General features: G+C 40.7%; 1 protein-coding gene across 3 annotated transcripts; it reads right to left on the bottom strand.

Annotated features, from left to right (window-relative positions):
• Positions 1 to 364: 364 nt before the first annotated feature.
• Positions 365 to 18616, bottom strand: fam135a (family with sequence similarity 135 member A). Of its 3 annotated transcripts, XM_030070301.1 has the most exons (22): positions 18530 to 18616; positions 18328 to 18423; positions 15333 to 15462; positions 13756 to 13835; positions 12312 to 12451; positions 12156 to 12226; positions 11842 to 12015; positions 11157 to 11283; positions 9746 to 9899; positions 8966 to 9043; positions 8491 to 8540; positions 7435 to 7593; positions 7191 to 7264; positions 6901 to 7055; positions 4764 to 6774; positions 4409 to 4569; positions 4203 to 4294; positions 4010 to 4107; positions 3434 to 3585; positions 3154 to 3264; positions 2945 to 3058; positions 1532 to 1737 (listed from the first exon to the last, which is right to left on the bottom strand). In XM_030070301.1, the coding sequence occupies exons 3-22, from the start codon at positions 15407 to 15409 to the stop codon at positions 1532 to 1534; spliced, it is 4284 nt and encodes a 1427-aa protein (XP_029926161.1). In that variant the 5' UTR covers positions 15410 to 15462; positions 18328 to 18423; positions 18530 to 18616. The 3 variants fall into 3 exon arrangements, with proteins under 3 accessions (XP_029926163.1, XP_029926164.1, XP_029926161.1); XM_030070303.1 differs by having other exon boundaries at positions 365 to 1737; positions 18328 to 18604; XM_030070304.1 differs by lacking the exon at positions 8966 to 9043 and having other exon boundaries at positions 365 to 1737; positions 18328 to 18604.
• Positions 18617 to 18969: the final 353 nt, after the last annotated feature.

The raw sequence follows: 18969 nt of genomic DNA, 5'->3' as shown, positions 1-18969 counted from the left end.
CCAACATGCTGTAGAAAGCATTCCCAGAAGAGTGGAAGCTGTTATAGCTGCAAACGGAGGACCTACTCCATATTAATGCCTATTCATTTAGAATGGGATGTCGTAAAAGCTCCTGTGGATGTAATGTGGAGGTGGCCAATACTTATACTGGGCCAAGCCATTTATTAATTTCAAAAGGGCCAAATCAAATCTTAAAATTGTTTGTAAAATAAAGAAAATAAAGAACACTTGGCTTAAATTAAGGTGAACTCATCAAAAGCATGAAAAAAAAAAAAACATTTTGCAAGTTCTCTTTGCAAACTTGAAATGAAAATTCAATCTTGTGTATCAGAAATTCACTGGTCTGTCAAAACTGGTAATTTTATTTTAAATAACACTTCTGATAAAACCTATTTTTCAATTAACATAAAAAACAAGCTTCAAATTATGTTGAGAAGCAACAGACATGACTTACATTGATGATTACAAATGATTAAACAACTGATTAAACTGGACTGGACTTTCCTCAACAACAGGAATTACATATCCCCCTTTAAGTCTGAAAATGGAAAAAAAAAAAAAAAAAAAAAATCACATAAGCCACTTAATAATATGCATATTTAATGGTAGAGTGTGATGATATATAAACCATTGACCAAGAAACTTTTTTTTAATTAAAAGCAATACTTTCCAGTTTGAACACATAAATAATCCCCAAATGATACTAAAGAAATACTTTCAATTAAAAGAAATTCATATAACCAACGTGTGCTTTTGCTCGATCGTGTTCATTGCTCAAAACCCCTGTAATAAAATGTTACCATGTTTTAGGCAAAGCTTTACTCTCCCAACACCAGGTTGGGTCAGTGTTGTGCAGATTGCTGCCATGGCAAGGAACAGTATGCATTAAGACCAAAGCCGCGGCTGCAAAGTCTGAACAACAGTCCTATTTCAACTGCAGTCTTTGCCTTTAAAAATGATGGAAATTGTTGATAAAAAAGTAACTTGTACAAATGACCATTCTCAGTACAAAAGCTTGTAAAATGTAGTTGTGGTGCAAATTAATGCAGAGTGTGTCTTTAAAATTGGTGGAAAAACATTTGCAATGGTGAGGACAAAATGTGCAGACTTGACTTAGGCCAGCTCACCAAAACAACCATTTCATTTTTAGCAGCTACATTTCCAGTTCAGCATCCAAATATAATGAATGTCTTGATGGAGGGGAAAAAAGACATAAATAACACTGAGAATATAGCATATTACGGGGGAAAGGGTTTCCCAGCACATAAAATCAACGGAAATAATCTTTAAAAAAAATGGCAGTAGAAAAATAAAAATGGCGGACTCCATATCCACTAACATTCCAATAAAATGGAAACTGCAACATGAAACATAAGAACTGATTTTGTTCTTATGTCTTCCCCAAGGAAGTATATGCATTTAAAAACCAAGTGATAGTCCAGATACAATAATAAGAATTAGATTTTAGATGCAGTGAGGTAATATCTCCACATTCCTCTCATACAGCCATGGGGTGGATGCTGCCACATTCCTACTGAAAGAACTTGAGGCCTGCAACTAGGAAGAACTTCTCCAGGAAGATCTCAGAATCGAGGACGGCGATGTGGGCGGCCCGGCCAATAAGGGAGTTGGCTGTGTTGGGAAGGGCATGAATGACATCATAGCGCACTAGATTACAGTCTTTGTTCTGAAGTACGGGCAGCAGCAGGTTCTCAATCATTTCAGCGTACACAGGACCTGATAAGAGACAGGGGAGAAACAGAGGAAAGTTTGAGGACAATTATTCTGTGTTCTTCAGTGTCTCAATTTGACATGGAGTTGAGTTTACACACTGAGCATATTAAGGACACTAAGTAATAGCCATTTTGTGAACGAACCAAATCTAATTTGTCTTAAAGCTTAAAAATCCTTCTCCAACTTAAGATTTTCCCCACTAGTGTAGCTCATGAACTGCCAGTGCCACTTTTAAGTTTGTATTTAAGTATAGAATGTGAACTTAAACTGTGATGAGTTTGGACAATTAGTTATTACACACATTTTTCATTGCACTCAATAATTAATTAATTAATTAAAAATAATGTATTAATTTTGCAAAAAAAAAAGTGTAAAACAGTGATTTGTCTTATTGAAAATATACTTGGTAGCTTGGAATATGGCCCACATAACTAATCATTCAGTACATTTTCCTCTCTTATTGAAATAGTACCATTTGCTGTGCAAAAAGTGCACTATTAATTTAAATTACATTAAAAATGTATATAAAAAAACAACAGATTCTTGCACAGTAATAATAGGTACACTACAATAGGTAGAGTGAAAGGCTTTTACACCAGTTGTCCAGTTTTTTGACACACCTCATTTTCAATTAAGCATTATGAAAGTATTCAAGGCTGCTATTTGAACCTGCACATACAAACTTACAAAATAAGTTTCAGAGTCTCTGTGTGTACAGAGGAAGTGAGACAGAGTAGTGGAACTGGGATCGGGAGGAACATGTATACACTGCATAACTAACCGAAGCAAACATATTTTCTATGTGGGTTTCTACTTTTGGTTTCAATTTTACTTTCAAACGCTACTAAACCTGGCTTATCTCTGTTGTACTTCCTCACTCATCTCTAGTTTACAGTCTCGGCAACCCTAAGGACCAGAAGCTCTAGCAACAACAAAGAAAACAACAACAACAGATTATCAAGGGTCTGAGTATGAAACTAGAGCAGCCCCTGCAGTTATCCGAGTCATGCCTGTGTCTTGTGCCAGGAAGTTGTTACACCAGTTTGCCCAGCAGGCACAACAGATGTACATAAAAATAACAAATACAAAAGATACAGCAACTGGCTACTGTAGAGGAGGATTAGATTTTTTTTTGTAATCAAGGTACTCAGGTACATAAAGCACTTGTTTCAGCCTTAATTCATACAAATTTAATCCTGTCTCAACTCACCTGTCTGTTTGTCCTTTAATGCTGTTTTGCACATCTCTATACGAGCAGAGTGATAGGGGACATAACGGTCCTGAAGTGAACCAACCAGCACCACATTCTTGAAAAATTGCAAACCTTAAAAAAACAGATGCACAGAAAGGTTATCAATACAATCCCATACAGCACATATAAGGCATAAATCACCTTTGGTCAAAAACGGCAAACCCTACCAGATTTCTTGCTCAGCTTGTAGAGGAAAGTTTGGCGAGGATCTGAGTGATCACGGCAAGTCAGCTGAAGGAGCGACCCTGACTTCTTCCACTTCTGCATGAACCAAAGGCCTTGGAACACAAGACAATTATTTAATAGGCTCCAGCACTGTGATAGAGTAGAGGAGGCAATACAACCATCCCAGCCCCTATTAAACTGACTGACAATCTTTTTTTTTTTTTTTTGAAAAGTGCTACAAAAAATATTAATATTATAAGGACAATTTTGTTTAATACGTACCAGTGTTGACCAGAGCAGAGCTGTTGTACAGCGTGCCCAGGTGAGGTCCAGAGAGTGAAAGGAAGGTGTGCAGTCTGCTTAGGTAGCATTTAAACCTTGGCCTGGTTAGCACTGAGCGAACTATTAGGTTCCCCAAGGAATGACCCACAAAGCTACAATTGAAGAGAAATGAGGAAAAATCCTTACAGATTGTCAAGACGCTGACCAATACAAATATGCAAGTGGCATTCATAATTAATGTGCAGGACTATAGAATTTGAATTTTAACAAGAGATTATTTCATCCCAACAATAAAAAAAATGGAACCGGTTGTTACAATTACAAGATGTGACTTGGGACATATTAAGCAAAAATAATTACACATTTGTCCACGTTTACATAAACAACTTTGTCACAAAAAAAAATCCTACAGAGAAGAAAACAGCATTCATGAGTAAACATTCTTTGATGTAAATACTAGCATTTCCAAGATGCCACTGGTAATCATGGCTTGCTGAGTCACTATCCTAACTTTAAAGTTACAACTTTTGTTGCAATTTTTCGATTATAAGCTCTAATATCGCAAATTGATCTCACCTTATCTTTGACACTGTGAGGTTGTATATCTGGATGTACTGGACTATTTCATCTAGCAGTCGATCTGTCATTGACTCAAAATCAGCAAAAGTGTCATTCTGTGGAACACAGATTGTTCCATTAGTCAGTTTATTTGCATCAGATATACAATAGTGAAATAATGCAGAGGGAGTGTGTGTTATAATTTCATTACCTGGTTCCTCTCAGACATAAGGAAGTCTATACGAGCTCCTGGCAGTCCTAGCTCTAGGTAAGTCTTCACCAGTCTCAGGTCTGCACTGTTACCTGTGGTTATTAGGGAGGCATTTAAAGGTAGGAACATGTTCCTCTGACTTACAGCAAAGACTAACAGAATCTCCAAAAAAAAAAAAAAAAAAAAAAAAAGAGGAAGTCTCCTACCATCCAGGCCATGGACACAGACTATGAGGTGGATGCCTTCATCACAGCTTTCATCCTCCTCCAAGCTGAAGTAGGGCACAGTGGATGCCAGCTCAGGTACCTCGCTGTATAGGAAACCAGGTAACCTTAGCTGCTTCATTTCTTCCTTGGCCTTGATGAACCTGAATGACAAAGCACAGTTATCAAAACATGACTGGACAGTTGATGTTTGATAACCTGTCATGTAGTTAAGCCAACAAGTATTTGTAGCAAGCTAGGACATGTGCCTTCAAACAGGGGCTAAAGAAAAAAAAAAACAAAGTAGGAAGTGAAGAAAATTGTGCAAGATGTGTGAGGAGATGGTAACATGACTCACGCTTTCATCTGTGGTGTGGGTGCACTCTCATACCAGCGGAGGCAAGAGGAAAGGGAGGTGGAGGGACAGGGATGCCTTCCCTGGCTATGGCCACCACTGCTGGAGGGTAGAGTGGAGCAGATGGGGGCTCTTGGTAAATCCTTTGTGTCATGGAGGTAACCCAGGCCAAGCTGTTCAAATAAAACACTAGCCTCTTGAGCACCTGCATCCTCAACCCCAATTCTGTCTTCATCAGCAACACCATTCACAAAAGCATAGCCATCTCCTTCCTCGTAGTAACCATTCTCGATCATCTCATGCTCAGTCTCATCCTCGTCCTCATCTTCCTCACCCTGTGGTCCTGTCTGGATTCCCAGAGTGATAGCAGATGTTTCCACAGGGCTGATCTCAGACACATCTGTGCTAGAGCGTGAACCAAAGTAGTTCTCCACCATCCCACGCTTCACAAGGTCAGTGCTACTGGTGGCAGAATTACTGGAGGGGCAGGCAGTTTGGGACTCACTACGGGATTCTTTCATGGTCCCAGTGCCCACTGCTCCCTCTAGCCCAAGTTCAGAAATACCTATCGATTTGGGATCTACTTCCAACTCAGGCACAGGCTTTGCAGATTGTGAATCAACTGTAGTCGTGTCAGGGTTGCAGGCCACAGAGTGGTGTGATTGGGGAGGCAGGGGGCAGCGTGCTGTAGAGTCAATGGCAGGTCTGTTAGTGAAATCTCCAGAGAAGACTACGCTCTGCTCCTGCACCAAAACACTGGACTTTCTGCCTCGGATTTCAGCTCCACTAGAGCCCCTAGAAGAACCATCTCCCTCTTCATCTGAGGGCAGGGAGTTGATGGAGGTGAGAGAGGACTGGACTCCACTAACGGCACTGGTACTTTCTGGGTTAAGTCCTTCTGTGGTCCCACTAGCCTTTTGCACAGAGCTAGGCTGAACAGGGCGTAGTGCAGGGCTCAGGAGGGGCCTCTCAGGCTGTGGGGGGCCACCATCTAATTCAGCTACACCTAGTCCTGCAAAACCCTGGGATCCAGGAGCCAGTTGGGCAGCGAAGGAGCTAGGCTCACTCTCAATACCCGAGTCTGAGAGGCGAGAAGAGGCACTGGGGACCCCCGCATCTGGGAGTCTGATACAATCACCTTTTACCTGCATTGGGACCAGACCAGGCCGGCTACGCTGTGCTGCTGCCTCTTTATTACACCTATCAAACACAGAATCCACTGACATTTTAGAGTCACAGAGGTCTGTCTGGGTGATCTCTGGAATATCTCTACTCATAGTTCTATCAGTCCGACAGGGTAGAAGAACTGTCACTTTGTCTCCCTGGAATGGGTCCTTGTTACTTGGTTTCACCTCAATTTGCCTAAGCCCAACAGGCTGTGGCAGCTTTTGGCTACAGTGGTCAAGTTGCTCATCTTTGTGCACTGTTTGATTATATGTCCCTACAGCCCCAGTACCTGCCTGAGACTTACTCTGTGGATCCAAGTTCGTAAGATTTTTGAAGTAACCTTTTTGACAAGCAGCGGTAGTTGTGTTTTCATCTGTAAGATAATCAACAACACTGTTTCCAGCATGTGTGGTTGTGGCACTAGAGTCCTGAACAGAACTGGTATTAGTCCTTAAATAACTGCTTGAGTCACCCAGCAAGGTGTCCCGCTCCTCTTCTTGATTCAGGGGTGCCTCCCCTTCCTTGTACTTGGTACTAGGGTCGCCAAAAGGAGCCTTGAGGTTCTTATAGCCCACCAGAACTACAGAGTCCTTAGACCCCTGTCTTATTAGCTTCTTGGAGTTCTCAGTCTTGGAGTTTTTCTTCAACTTGACTGACTTGCCTTTTGACTTTGGTGGTGGATCGCAGCTGTCTGGCCAGGTGGTGTCCACAGCTGCATACCGAGATTCTGGTACAGGGCTGGGGAAACTGGCAGCTGCTGTGAAGTCCTTTGAGTTGGGCTTGTCCATCTTACTGGACATTGAGCCAGCCCTTGTATTGTGCATGCCCAGCCAGGGACCATCACGATCTAAGAGTCCAACCAGGAGGAAAAGAAAGTTAAAGTTATACAAAGTATTTTTTCGTCTAACGATTAGTAAGTAAGCAAAATGTTTTAAGCACACTAAGGCTGTGTTGCTCTTATTGTGCTACTGACCTTCAGTGATGGAATCCAAGTACCTATCCTCAAAGATGATTGGCAGGGAGCTGACATCGCCATCGAGATCTGCACATTCCACTGGAAGTGGAGGCAAAGATAGAAAGTAGCTGGAGCTTTTGATGGCATTAGTCATCTGCTGGTGGCTGTGAGCACTGATAGGGGGAGGAAAGAAAAGAGAATCAGGGCTTTCTACATTTAGGTTACAGTACTTAAGACAAGTACATGTTCCAGCACAGGCTAAGATAATGATTCATAATCATCAAGAGGAATATGCCCCTGGAACCCACTGTAGCTCTTGATACGCCAACGCAGTTTGTCTTGGGTGCTCAAGACAAAAGAAAGCCTCAGCAAACCGCCTTACCTGCAAAAAGAGCATATTGCAAAGACAAATTCAGACATTCAGAGATTTTATTTCTGCTCACACTTGAGACAAGCTATGATTTAATATTCAGACCAAATTAGGAAATTGCCATTCAGAGATAGTAAGTCAGATATTCAAGTTTGCAGATGAGTATAGAAGTGGGGATTCACTCTTAGTGTATGGTGCTCCATGGCCAGCAGGGCGGCAACATTCTCCTGTAAAGACACCACCTCGAGGAATTGCCCCCAGAGGGCCATCAGCAGAGAGCAGAGTTGAGCCAGGTTCATGTTCACAAGCTCTGCCAATTCATCAGGGGTCTCTGCTTTTTGCTACGGGGATAAAAAGCCAAGTCAGCCACCAGAGGGCTCCAGTGATATTCTACAGCCATAAGCAACAGTGGAGATACAGTTTGATGCATTCACTGCCTAGATAAACCAGGCATTCTTCAGGCGTTTCTTGATTGTGGATCTGCCAATATAGCAAATAAAGTTTAATATTTCTCACAACTAGGGGTCTGATAAAGAATTTTTGCGTAGTAGTTTTTTTTTTTTTTTTTTTAAGATCAATATGAAACCAAATGGGGGAAATTAACTGTATCTGATTTATTTGCTGAGCAAGTTTTTCTTACTCAGCAGAGAAAGAGCTGCACTGAATGCCAATTGTTTACTCATAAATCTTTTCAGCCACAGAATAAACAGGGTGCTCTTACCCCTCTGACATTTCTGCAGGGGCCTTAAAACAGTGAAATGTTGCATAATTGTAAGTAGGTCATTATATTTTTTTCCAAGTCTCTTTCCTACATTACTGCCAGAAAATGAGCTGCTTTTTATTAACAGGAACAAGAAACTCTATATGCAGTCGGCAAAACAAAATAAATATAGGCTAATCAAAATCTACCCCGATCCTTGCTCTGTTACTGGATAACTAGAAACAATGTATTTTATGATCTTTAGATATTATCAGCTATAGAACTCTTTAAGAAGAGCCTGAAATAAAAGTTGAATTGAACTGAATAAACACCAAACAATACCAGTGTCATTGAATTAGTATGTAGACAAGAACATATCTACACACAAACACACATACACAGATACCCCCATGACAATACCATGTTTTGGATACCCTGTACCATGGTGGCAAGATATGAACATTTCAAATGCTCTGTTCATTGCTACTTAAGAGACAATTACTCAAATCAGAAAAGACCATCACTCGTAAGATCTTACCTTGACTTGTTCACAAAGCTCAGCCAGACGGGCCTCCAAGTCGAGTTGCTCTGAGGAGGGAGAAGAACAGCGTTAGAAAGTTCTACCTTCATTATTTATTCAGTGATCATACAGCGGGTTTTCAGAAGAACCTGTAAGACAGGCTGTAGAAAACAATGGTGTCAGACATAATTTGTGTCAATGGCATCACAGACAATTTGTCAATCTCCTTTATGTGACAGGGTACAAGACCCCAAACAGCAGATGCAGGCCTACATTTGCTTCAGTATCACTTTCATGAGAGTCTCAAAAGAATTCCTATGTATCAAGATGGAAAGAAAGATGAGAATGACAGTAACTAAAGTGTAAATTGCCTCTGAAAAGTTGGGCATAGAGTCAACAAAGTGTATCTACAAGAAGGAAAACTAAAGAAGAGGAGTAGAGGGGAAAAAAAAGGAAAGAGGCAGGCTGATTTGAGGTAAGGGTCGGGACATACCTATGTAGACGTGCCTTTGACTTCGGGGATAGGGTCTTCTGAGTACTCTCTCATAAAGGACTTGCATGCTGGGCTTGGCTAGTAGGATTGCACATATAGGCATATTTAACCTTCCTATTACTCTGTTCTCTCTGGGATGGATTAATATATGTCCACTTTTGTGGATTAGGTTTAGTGAGCCACCAAGTCAGTCAGAAGGGTGAGCTGTGTGTTTAGAAGCTGTTGAGGTTTTGTCTTTAGTCTACTGGTTAAGATAGGTATGTATTGAATGTAAGTATGATTTTAATAATTATCAAGAGTCAACCACAATTAAGTCCCTGAACTGATATGGAGGACTGCTGGATATGAGATGCAGTTTCAGGGGTTAGGATTTATTTATGGAAAGGGATCAGGTGAAATGATGTGGGAGCAGAGTAAACTTGGAACTGCACAAACACAAACACTGAAAATGATAAATTAACATTTAACAATCAAAACAATAAAAATACATCCACAACAAAAATGAATCACAAGACTACTAAATGCATAACTTTGAGAGTACCTGATGCTTTTGATTGCTTCCAAGAGAATGAGTGAAGACAGTGTGCAGAGGCCTAATGCATCTCTCAGCCATTCTTTTGTGATTAAAAACTAAACTGTTGTTTATCAGAGTTGAACCATGCACTGAAATCAAAAGATCCACCAGCATGAATGAAATGCCTTAACAGAGGCTGGGTAGTGTGGATATAAGCGGTCATAAACCCCTGCTTCAGATTAGTGTGGAGCCATAGTGCAGCATACCTAGCTCCATACGATGGGAGGATGGCAGATCCTTGGTAACAGAGGTGAAGTAGTCAAAGAGTCCCCGGTAGGCTAGCAGCAGACTGGCGCAAAGGTTATGGTGCAGACTAAAGGCATGCTGTAGACAGTGGTCAGACACCAGGAATGTCCTGCCCTGAGGCATCATGAGGGTCACAGATAAGGAAATACATTAGATCCATTGATGAGCATGTGACTATTCACGTGGACACAGCCATCTACAAATTTAAATGTTCATATTCTTAATGCTTTGTATTGATAAAGCATTTGCAACCCGTTCTGCAAGGTGAGCCACAAATTATTTGTGCTCGCAAACTGAATATGACAATGAGAAAGAGTGCCTTCATAGCTCATGTCTATTATCTACAGGTAAAAAAAAAAAAAAAAGAAAGATTGCTGATAAACATGTCATGACTTTTGCTGATGAAACTACTATTGAGCAGACAAACGTGTCACTGACAGGAGAATCATCCTGATATTATTTTCTATTTTAATTTATTTCAGTTAATGCTACACAGTACAAAAACACTCATGACAACATACAGCTGCAAAGAAAAATAGTTTAAAGTTTTAAAGTTTAAAAAATGATGCCACTGCACACCCTGTGCCTCATATTACTCTAGTGCGGTGGGGGCAATTACAACCTTGTAAATCACATTAGATTAACCTGCCAGTTATTCTCAGCAATTTATTCTGTGTGCAGTCCCTACACAGCGATGCTTTATAGCGGCTTCGGTGCAGGTCCTTGTTGTGAAATGAAAAGTGGTCGATGGGTCGTTATTCCCGAGCTGCCCATTAGTGTTGCATCGAGGAGTGATGAGGGGCATTGACTCTGTTCTGCTTGAATGGCTCTGGTACATTCAGGCTCCCTCATCTCAGGGGCAGCTCTAGCTGGCTACCTTTCTATATCAGCCTGGGCCAATTACTCTTGGCCAAATGTGATAGTGGTCTAGTAGTTTCCTCTTCTTCTGCCCTATCTGTCAACAGCCTAACATGTCCCCATGCTTCAAATGCAGAATGTAGCATGCCATTCTTCCAGAAACGTAGAGGAGTTACATCAAAGCCCAGAACCATGCCCACATAAATCAAAGTCTGTATTATTAGCAGTTCTGTTCAAGCAATACATACCAGGCTGTTATTACCCTTTCAGCTTCATCTCTCCTTGTTTTAACAACATAAACCCCCCCAATGCTTGTCTTGGCCGTTGTTAAGTTTATGATGGTAATTTCCTTTTTTATACAGTGCTTTATGTTAGCCACTTGTGGTGACGAAGTTGTAAAATGATAAAAATGGTGCCACCTTTCTAAGCATCCTGTGCTCATAGTAGCAACTATCTGTAGAAAAAAAAAGGATTGCAAAAGACACTGTACTATATAAGATGAGATTAGCTTACATCTGGGGACACCTGCTTGACATAACTGCTGCCGAATACCACATTCTCCAGGGGTGGGATAACCGAGTCTTTGCTCTGTGCTGGAGCATTGCGATTGAGCCATGTGGTCTTCACTGGCCGAGGAAAACTAAACAGATAAAGAGAGTTCATATAGTACATGAGAAACTACAATGTAATAAAAATACATGAAGGAATTATTCTTTCAGAAAAAAGACACAGATCTGTTAATATTCTTGATGCATGTGAGCATTAAACTTTGCATGTATGCAAGTACAGCCTGAGAGGCAGGGAAGGCTTTTTTGTGACAGTGGTCATTCATAGGTATGAGGCCTCAGAGGAAAACTAATATTTGTTTCATACTGTAGGCTATTGACATACTGCAGGTCTACAAGCTCTCGTGTTCTAACAATTTTCAATTTGCTGAAGCTGTTGTTGCTAGTTCCTTGTTACCAACACGGTCTTTTGTGCTGTCAAATTAGTGAGTAACAAACTAAGAATATTTATGGTTTTGCAAACCTCAAAACAGCTGCTGCATAGTACAGCCTTTTATTAGATGTCTGAGTTACATATTCCTCTTTATATTAGAGAATTGTATATACTTCAGATACATTGAGGATTCAGAATTGTGTGTGAACTTCAAGTTGAAGTTCAATGGTTCTGCCGTGTGCTTTCCCTGTAATCTGACCTGATGAGGGGCTGATGCAGTGCCACCAGGGAGGCATGGATGGCTACGGAGATGACAGACAGGTGGAAGTAGTCAAACATGACATTGATGTGTTGGTGGATGCCTCGTTGGAGGCTAAAGTGCATTCGAAGAGTGCGGCCACTGATATTCTGGAGAGAGCTTGGATCATCTGGCCTATGGAAATTAAATAAGGGCAGAGAGCACAGATATAATTTTATCACTACTGCATTTGCATAGAGGCTGCAAGTCTCAGTTCACAAATAGTTCACAATTGCACATAGTTAAGATAGTCAGCATTTCCCTGCAACACCTACGTGTAGTCACCATCTGTGAAGTATAGATCCAAAAAGAGCTGGAAATCCATGTCATTAAGGGACTCTTCCACCTGGGGATGAAAACAGCAGAAACATTCAGTAAAACCAGAGCTCATTTGTAAAAACAATACTTCCTTTCCTTAAAACAAGACTTACCCTCTTTTCATCCAACAGCATCATCACTTTGAAAAGAAGGACGTCATTGACCACAACCTCCTCATTCTTGTACAAGATTTGGAAAGTTTTGCTGCAGATGACATCATCTTGGACACAGGCAGGGAAGGCCAGATCTGAGCCTAAAAAGAAAGCCATGTGCTTTACTTTGTTAGGTGAAACAAATCCACTGAGTGATGAAGAACCAACCTGCTCTAGGAGCCTCTAATTAAGCCTTTAGCAACTGATTGTCTGGAAGCGTGGCCAGGGACTACGGCCAGGGCAGGCTAGTATGTCATGTGCCAGATTTTACACATGGCTGATACTTTAATGAACAAGATAGAAGGATATCTAGAAGTGTTTTTTCACATGCAATTTCCACTTGTAGACAAATTAGGTCTGACACAACTGACAGGACCCAATGCAAAGTCTATGGATGACTAACTTCAGTGCCAGGAAGTGTCAAGATATACCTCACTAGGTATGGATCAAAGATGAGGCTGTATTCTGTTTCATATCATCTTCATTGAGCAACACTACCGTAAAAGTGTAATTTTTTGGAAAATGGAAACATTTATGCACTGACATCTGCATTTTGTCATTTTCTCTCGATCCTATTGTGACTAGCAGTTATTGTGTGAGACAGAAAGGAGTGCTTTGTGTGGAGAGAGCAGCGCAGTTCTCTAAGGAAGGGGATGAGCCGTATGCACCAGGCCTTGGAGAAACACTAAGAACAAGGAGTGGTTTGTGAGATAAGCCATGCCCTTCCTGCCAACAAAACCAGTGAGTACACCAAATCTGCACTAATCATAACTGTGTTCATTGCAACAGTAGTGCTAATAGTACACTATTGTAATAGTGCTTATAGTGCACAATATGTTTGGTTTCACAACAGAATTGTTTGGGTCTGGTGTGAAACCTGCAGAATGTGACAAAAGCAACACTTACCGGAATTTTTATATTGAAAACACAATTTCTTAGTGTAGCATGAAACAAAAATACCAGTGAATAAAGTAGAAAAAAAAAAAAAAAACATGATACATTTAAGCGATTGTCTAAGACTAGCAGCAGCGAAATAGCGTATTTACACTAGCCAAGCTTTGCTTTTGGCAACTAAAACTGCATCAATTCCAGTGGGCCAAAGTGGCTGGTAAATGCCAAAAGGATGATTGTTTACCTGTCAATGTAGCTGAAAGAGCAGCAAAGCCTCCCAGCCACAGGCATTATTTACCAGCATTTGGCTGGTGTTTATTTCCCACCCGGTGGTCCTGCATTCTTATACTACTGAAGGAAAGCTCTGGACCAAATTTTTCTCTCCATGAAATATATTTTAAAGAATGTATAACAATACACCAGATCAGAGGGAAAAACAGCGACCTAATGGGCACAAAAATAGATTAGAGTGTATTGGTCCTAGATAAAGGCAAGCCTCCAAACATGAATTCACCTGCTGGGTGAAGAAGACTGGCCTCTACTTTGTGTGGGACCCGAGGTGGCACTTTCAAACTGGCACGAATCTGGTAGAACCTGCAAATACAGAATTTTTCTTAGAGTGAATACTGGCAAGAATGACTAACCCCATTGACTTTGTTTAGAGCATCACTTGAAGCTTGCAGTGTAAGAAGCAAAAGCGCAGGTTAGCTAAAAGCACCTGTACTTGTAAAATGACCCTGTACCTTTCATAAATGAATAATGAGCACTTTCTTTTACACTCACTCATGTAGTAAACCTGAGCTCTTAAAGCACTGATGAGCCAAGAGCACGGAGCAGGCACTTTATCTGACCACAGTGAAGTATCACTACCCTTCTGCTACAAAGAGAATTTCCAGATGTTATAGGTCACTGCCGTTAGTGCTGTGCTGTTTAAACAATGTGAGTCATATTTCCTCCTGGCTTTTCCTTCCAACATGATGAATACATTGGTTGGACACATTGTTGTGCAACACACTCCCAGTTAGCAACGTCCTGCGTTTGTTTCCTGCCACAGTGTGTTGCATGTTCCCAATATAAGTAAAGTAAAACTACCAAAATAGAAAAGGGGGATCACACCTGTTAGATGGGGCCATTTAGCCCTATGTGGCAGTGTTACTGTATCACTATGGGACAACATGCAGTTTATATCTTAGTGAACTGCGAGTCATATCATTGGCTAGGAATGTGGAGTCCCAGAAAAAAGGAGAAAGACAAGCATTAATAGTTTATGACAAGTGGATTTCACTGGTAATGCAGTTGTTTCTCACAAATTATAGCTATTCCATTCACTGTCAGAGCACAAAAGTTATTACAGCCTCAGTAGGAAGACATAGACAGTGTGAATTACAGCGACGGTGCTGATATTTAGTGTCTATGTTCCCCTTCTCCTTTGTTGTTTCACCCCCCTCTCTTTCCATGTATGTGATATCAGACTGCACAGAATTTGTTCTTGTCAAATGTTTATTCATTTCTATAATTTGATTCTTCTGAGATTGAGAATTATAAGATTGTCTGTAGCTTGAATTCCACAATGTGACCACAAGCCTTTCCAGACAATGGTCGTCAGGTGTACTAAATCAGTAAACTCTGGTTCCCTGGTGTAGCCTGTTTTTCCAACTTAACCACCAGACACCTACTCTAGCCAAGCTTTGTATAGCCCTTTCTCTGGAGTCTATACAAATGGCATGTTTTTTTCTATCCAGCTGGAGGTCTAAATAAAGGTTGCCAACTCTCCCAGTTTAGCTGGGACAGTCTGAATCAGAGTTGGTCCCCTCCTACCTTTGGCATCAAGTTGGTGACCACAGGTCTAACTCCCTTTAAGGTACAGTATATAATGAAAGCAGGCCTGTTTCAAATAAACAAGTTAAACTCGTCTGTAGTGTGTGTGTGTATTTAAGTGTACCTAGCCATTCAAGAGAGGCTATGTGTAGGTGGTGCAACACACAGGAAAAAATTCCCCATCCTTACAGTCAAAAGCTTTAGTGACTAACCAAAAGTTTGCCAATTAAGAAATATAAAAGCAAGACAATACAATAGAGAGACAATACTTACCCTCTCTGGAACAGGTCCACATTGTAGAACTTGTGGAGCTCCACAGAGAACTCTACTGTGGCCTGGACTTCACTCATCTTGGTTTTTAAAGGCAGAGGTGCCTTGCATCATCTGGGACACACCTGTAGGCCTATAGGCACAAAGTAATCACATCAGTCCCTTCACCACCAGGATTTCTCTCACATCTGAGCTGAAGAAAAATCCTTTGAGTCAAAACATTCTTTACACTAAGATCTCACTATTGAGCACCTACCTGAAGAATATAGCCTAACTGTACCCAAGTCACATGGAACTGAGACCAAGTCCTAACCCACAATGAGGAAATAACTTCACAACCTAACAGGTTAAATAAAACTGTTAAATATTGGTGCTAGTAATTTATTATCCTGGTTTACATTACAATTGGGGTTAAAGCACAGCTTATGTTAATATTCAACTTTTTGGTGAAATTTAGTATTAATTTGAGGATATAAGTTTTACATTTTGATTAAGTGCAACCTTGTGCTGTGGGGTCTAATTGGTTCTCAGTTCAGACAACTACAGCACAAGTGAGACTGTGGGGGAAAAGGCTATGAATCACAACACAGAAATAGGCCTGAAATATAATATCCACAAATTGACAGGGTTAGAAATAAACAGACATCCATGTCATTTAACGCAAACATTTTTAGCCTAAGTTGTATTTAGTCTGACAAAACCCCATTTAGCTGAGACTCGTAGCTGCAGTAGAGCTACAAGGAAACTGACATTGACTATTATACAGGACAAGCCTGTATTACTCATGTATGAAATTAATAAATCATTCACTAGGAAACACTTGATGACATTGTGTTCATGACAATGAAAACCAATGAGACACAATATGGCAACATGGATTTGAGATGCTTGACTGTGAACAGATCAAGTTATAATTTCCGGAGTTAAAAGATACCAGATTATGCTATGGTAATAAAAATAAAATAGCCTACATGGCCCTTGGAGGAAACAGAATTGATTAAAACTGTAAATTTTAGTGATCTGTGCAGCTGACAAACAGACCTATTTCGATTTTTAATTTCCATTACTGCAGGCTCTTTATAACTTATTAACAATGAGTTTATTATTTAACATATTTAACATGATAACAGTTTGACAGAGAAATCATGTGAACCAGTGAATTAAGTAGCTAAATCATATGAATAGGGCTACTGAGTACAATGTAAAAAGAAAATGATTGTATCCCATCAATGGCAGAAGCCCTTAGTGAGCCAGCCTGCTCTATCAGTACAGCTAGACTTGAGGTAAGGCTGCCAACTAAGTCCACAATAATGGCATGGGAAGGAACAAAAAAAAAAAGGTAAGCGTTACAAACCATCAGATTATAGAAAACCTCAAGCTATTAGGGAGCAGCAACAGCACCCCAGTCTACCAAGCTACCAAGCTATAAATTCGGACCATTTCACAGTCTGCAGAGGCTGACAAATACATAAAAGTTGACACAGATAACACAATGACAGGCTAACAATCCAAAGATAGTCTTTTTAAAGAGACGGGATGGGGGTGAACACCAGAAACTGAATCCAAGAGAGGAAGTGATAATGCTTGCTTTTCAAAGAATGAGCAGCAAAATGCAGAATCCCTCCTGACTCTCATCAAATAAATCAGCAATACCACTATAGCCTTAAAAGAACAGTAACAAGCTGTCACTGAAATGCAAGATAATAAACATAAGTTGTGAGTTCTGTCCTGAAAGATAAGTGTGTTTCCACTTAAATGCTAAGCTAAAGGGAAAAAAATGCAATTGATAAATCATGTTTCGTCTTTGGTTTTCGAGGAGTCAAAGGAGCTTTGTTTGCAGATGTGACCCCACACTTCTGCACAGGGAGATAAGACGGTTAATAAAATAATACATATATTTAAAAAAAAAAAAAAAAAAAGTGGGGGCAGTACATGATAGCTTTGAAAGTAATCCATAGAACAATACTGTATTATCTAAAATCAACTGGAAGCCAATGTGAGGTGGCTTCAAAGGGAATTTATATCATCTCTGTTAATAATGTCATGTCATATATTTTTCTAATGAGAAGGGTGCAGTATTTTTAACACAGGCCTCAGCCAAATACAGCTCATCAGCCTCCAGCGTGCTTGTAGTAAAAAATGTATTACTAATTATATGAAATATCTACAAACAACATAAACATTTTCAGCTGTCAATGGTTCTTAGTGAGTACAACTTCTGATGCATCAAGCAGGACCATAGTGACAATGCTACAGCGAAGCAAACATTACCATATATCGCTTACCGTCATTCAAATCTCTAAACTGCATGTGTCACATGATGTGGCAAGCAGCGGAGTATGATCGCATACTGCTGCCGGTGAATTACCTCTGGCATGTTTGGGCGTGCAAGCAATAAACACAACATTGCTGTTTGGAAAAGCCCCAGCCTTTCCTGACATGATCAGGAATATTGCTGATTAGGTAACCGTAGGGCAGTCAAATTCACTCAATCCAATCCAGACGAGGGTAACACCCCACTTCTGGAGAAATAATCTAAAACATCCGAAGATGGGAAACAAAATTTAAAAGCGACTTCTTTGACACGGCCTCGATAAGCATCCGGCTTCAGCTTTCATCTTTGGATAACTTACTGTCAATGGAAATAGCTGAGGCTAACAGTGACACGGGGCCAGTTTTATGAGTGCTGTGGAAGTTGTGTCATTTCGATGTTACTGTTATACTGATGAGATAAAGGTGTCTTAACTGGACTGACAATCTCGGCGTGGGCAGGGTCACAGGTGGAGGGCTCCCAAACAACATTTTGCCCAGTTGGGGCCCAGAGAAAGGTCAGGGACGGCGCTGACACTGGCGACGCAGAAAATACGAGGACAGACATTTAGGAAAGTCTGACTTCGTAGTGGCTTGCTAGCAAACGGCAACGGTTAGCTTAGCCACCCACCAGAGACTTGTCGTTAACGTTAGCCAGATATGCTACAAGCAAGCTAACGCTACTTACCATTGCGTTGGCAGGCTACTTCGCTAACGAACATTAGCCAGCTAACCAGTGTTAGCTCCGACTCCAGTCTTCTCGTCGTCCTTTCCTGTTGAAGCGCTGACAGAAAACACCACTTTGTTGACTAATTCACTTCTAAATCGGGCAACGCTGCAGGATAAACATATTAAAAATTCTGTACACACTGGGTAAATCGGCCAAATACCTTTGTGGATTGTGCGGCTTGCTAGCCAGAGCTAACCACTCTGCTCAGTGTGAGACTCACTGAGCTGCCAGGAGTCTCTCATCCAGCTGCCCGTTTGTGAACATTTAACTGCGCCGTCACTGCGCATATCACAGGCGCAGTTGACGCCACATCTGAAATTGCCACAGTCAATACCACATAATATACAGTGAATGAAACATTTCAGTCACATTTTTAAAAACAATGACACCGAATGGCAGTGGTAGAGACAGCAATCATGGTGCATAAGAGATGACCAACAATGGCCTGCTGGTGGGGGTCAAACATGTGGAGCCAGTCATTATTAGGAGTCAGGGTGTGTATGACTGTGTGCAACTAAATATAGCCCAGTATAAGCTTATCATACTTATCTCATGATGTGGCAAAAGTAAACAGAATAATATCCATCTACTTTAGAAATT

Source organism: Myripristis murdjan, chromosome 15 (genome assembly GCF_902150065.1).
Source record: "Myripristis murdjan chromosome 15, fMyrMur1.1, whole genome shotgun sequence".
NCBI classification, from domain to species: Eukaryota; Metazoa; Chordata; class Actinopteri; order Holocentriformes; family Holocentridae; genus Myripristis; species Myripristis murdjan.
This window is presented reverse-complemented; position numbering and strand designations above follow the sequence as displayed.

Bases quoted from the DNA above. Each gene is read 5' to 3' on its own strand.
- fam135a (XM_030070301.1), bottom strand. From the start codon at position 15,409: ATGAGTGAAGTCCAGGCCACAGTAGAGTTCTCTGTGGAGCTCCACAAG. The intron at 13,836-15,332 runs GTAAGTATTGTC...CTGTATTTGCAG, and splicing joins GTGGACCTGTTCCAGAGAGG to GTTCTACCAGATTCGTGCCA. The intron at 4,570-4,763 runs GTGAGTCATGTT...TTTGTCATTCAG, and splicing joins CCCACACCACAGATGAAAGC to GTTCATCAAGGCCAAGGAAG.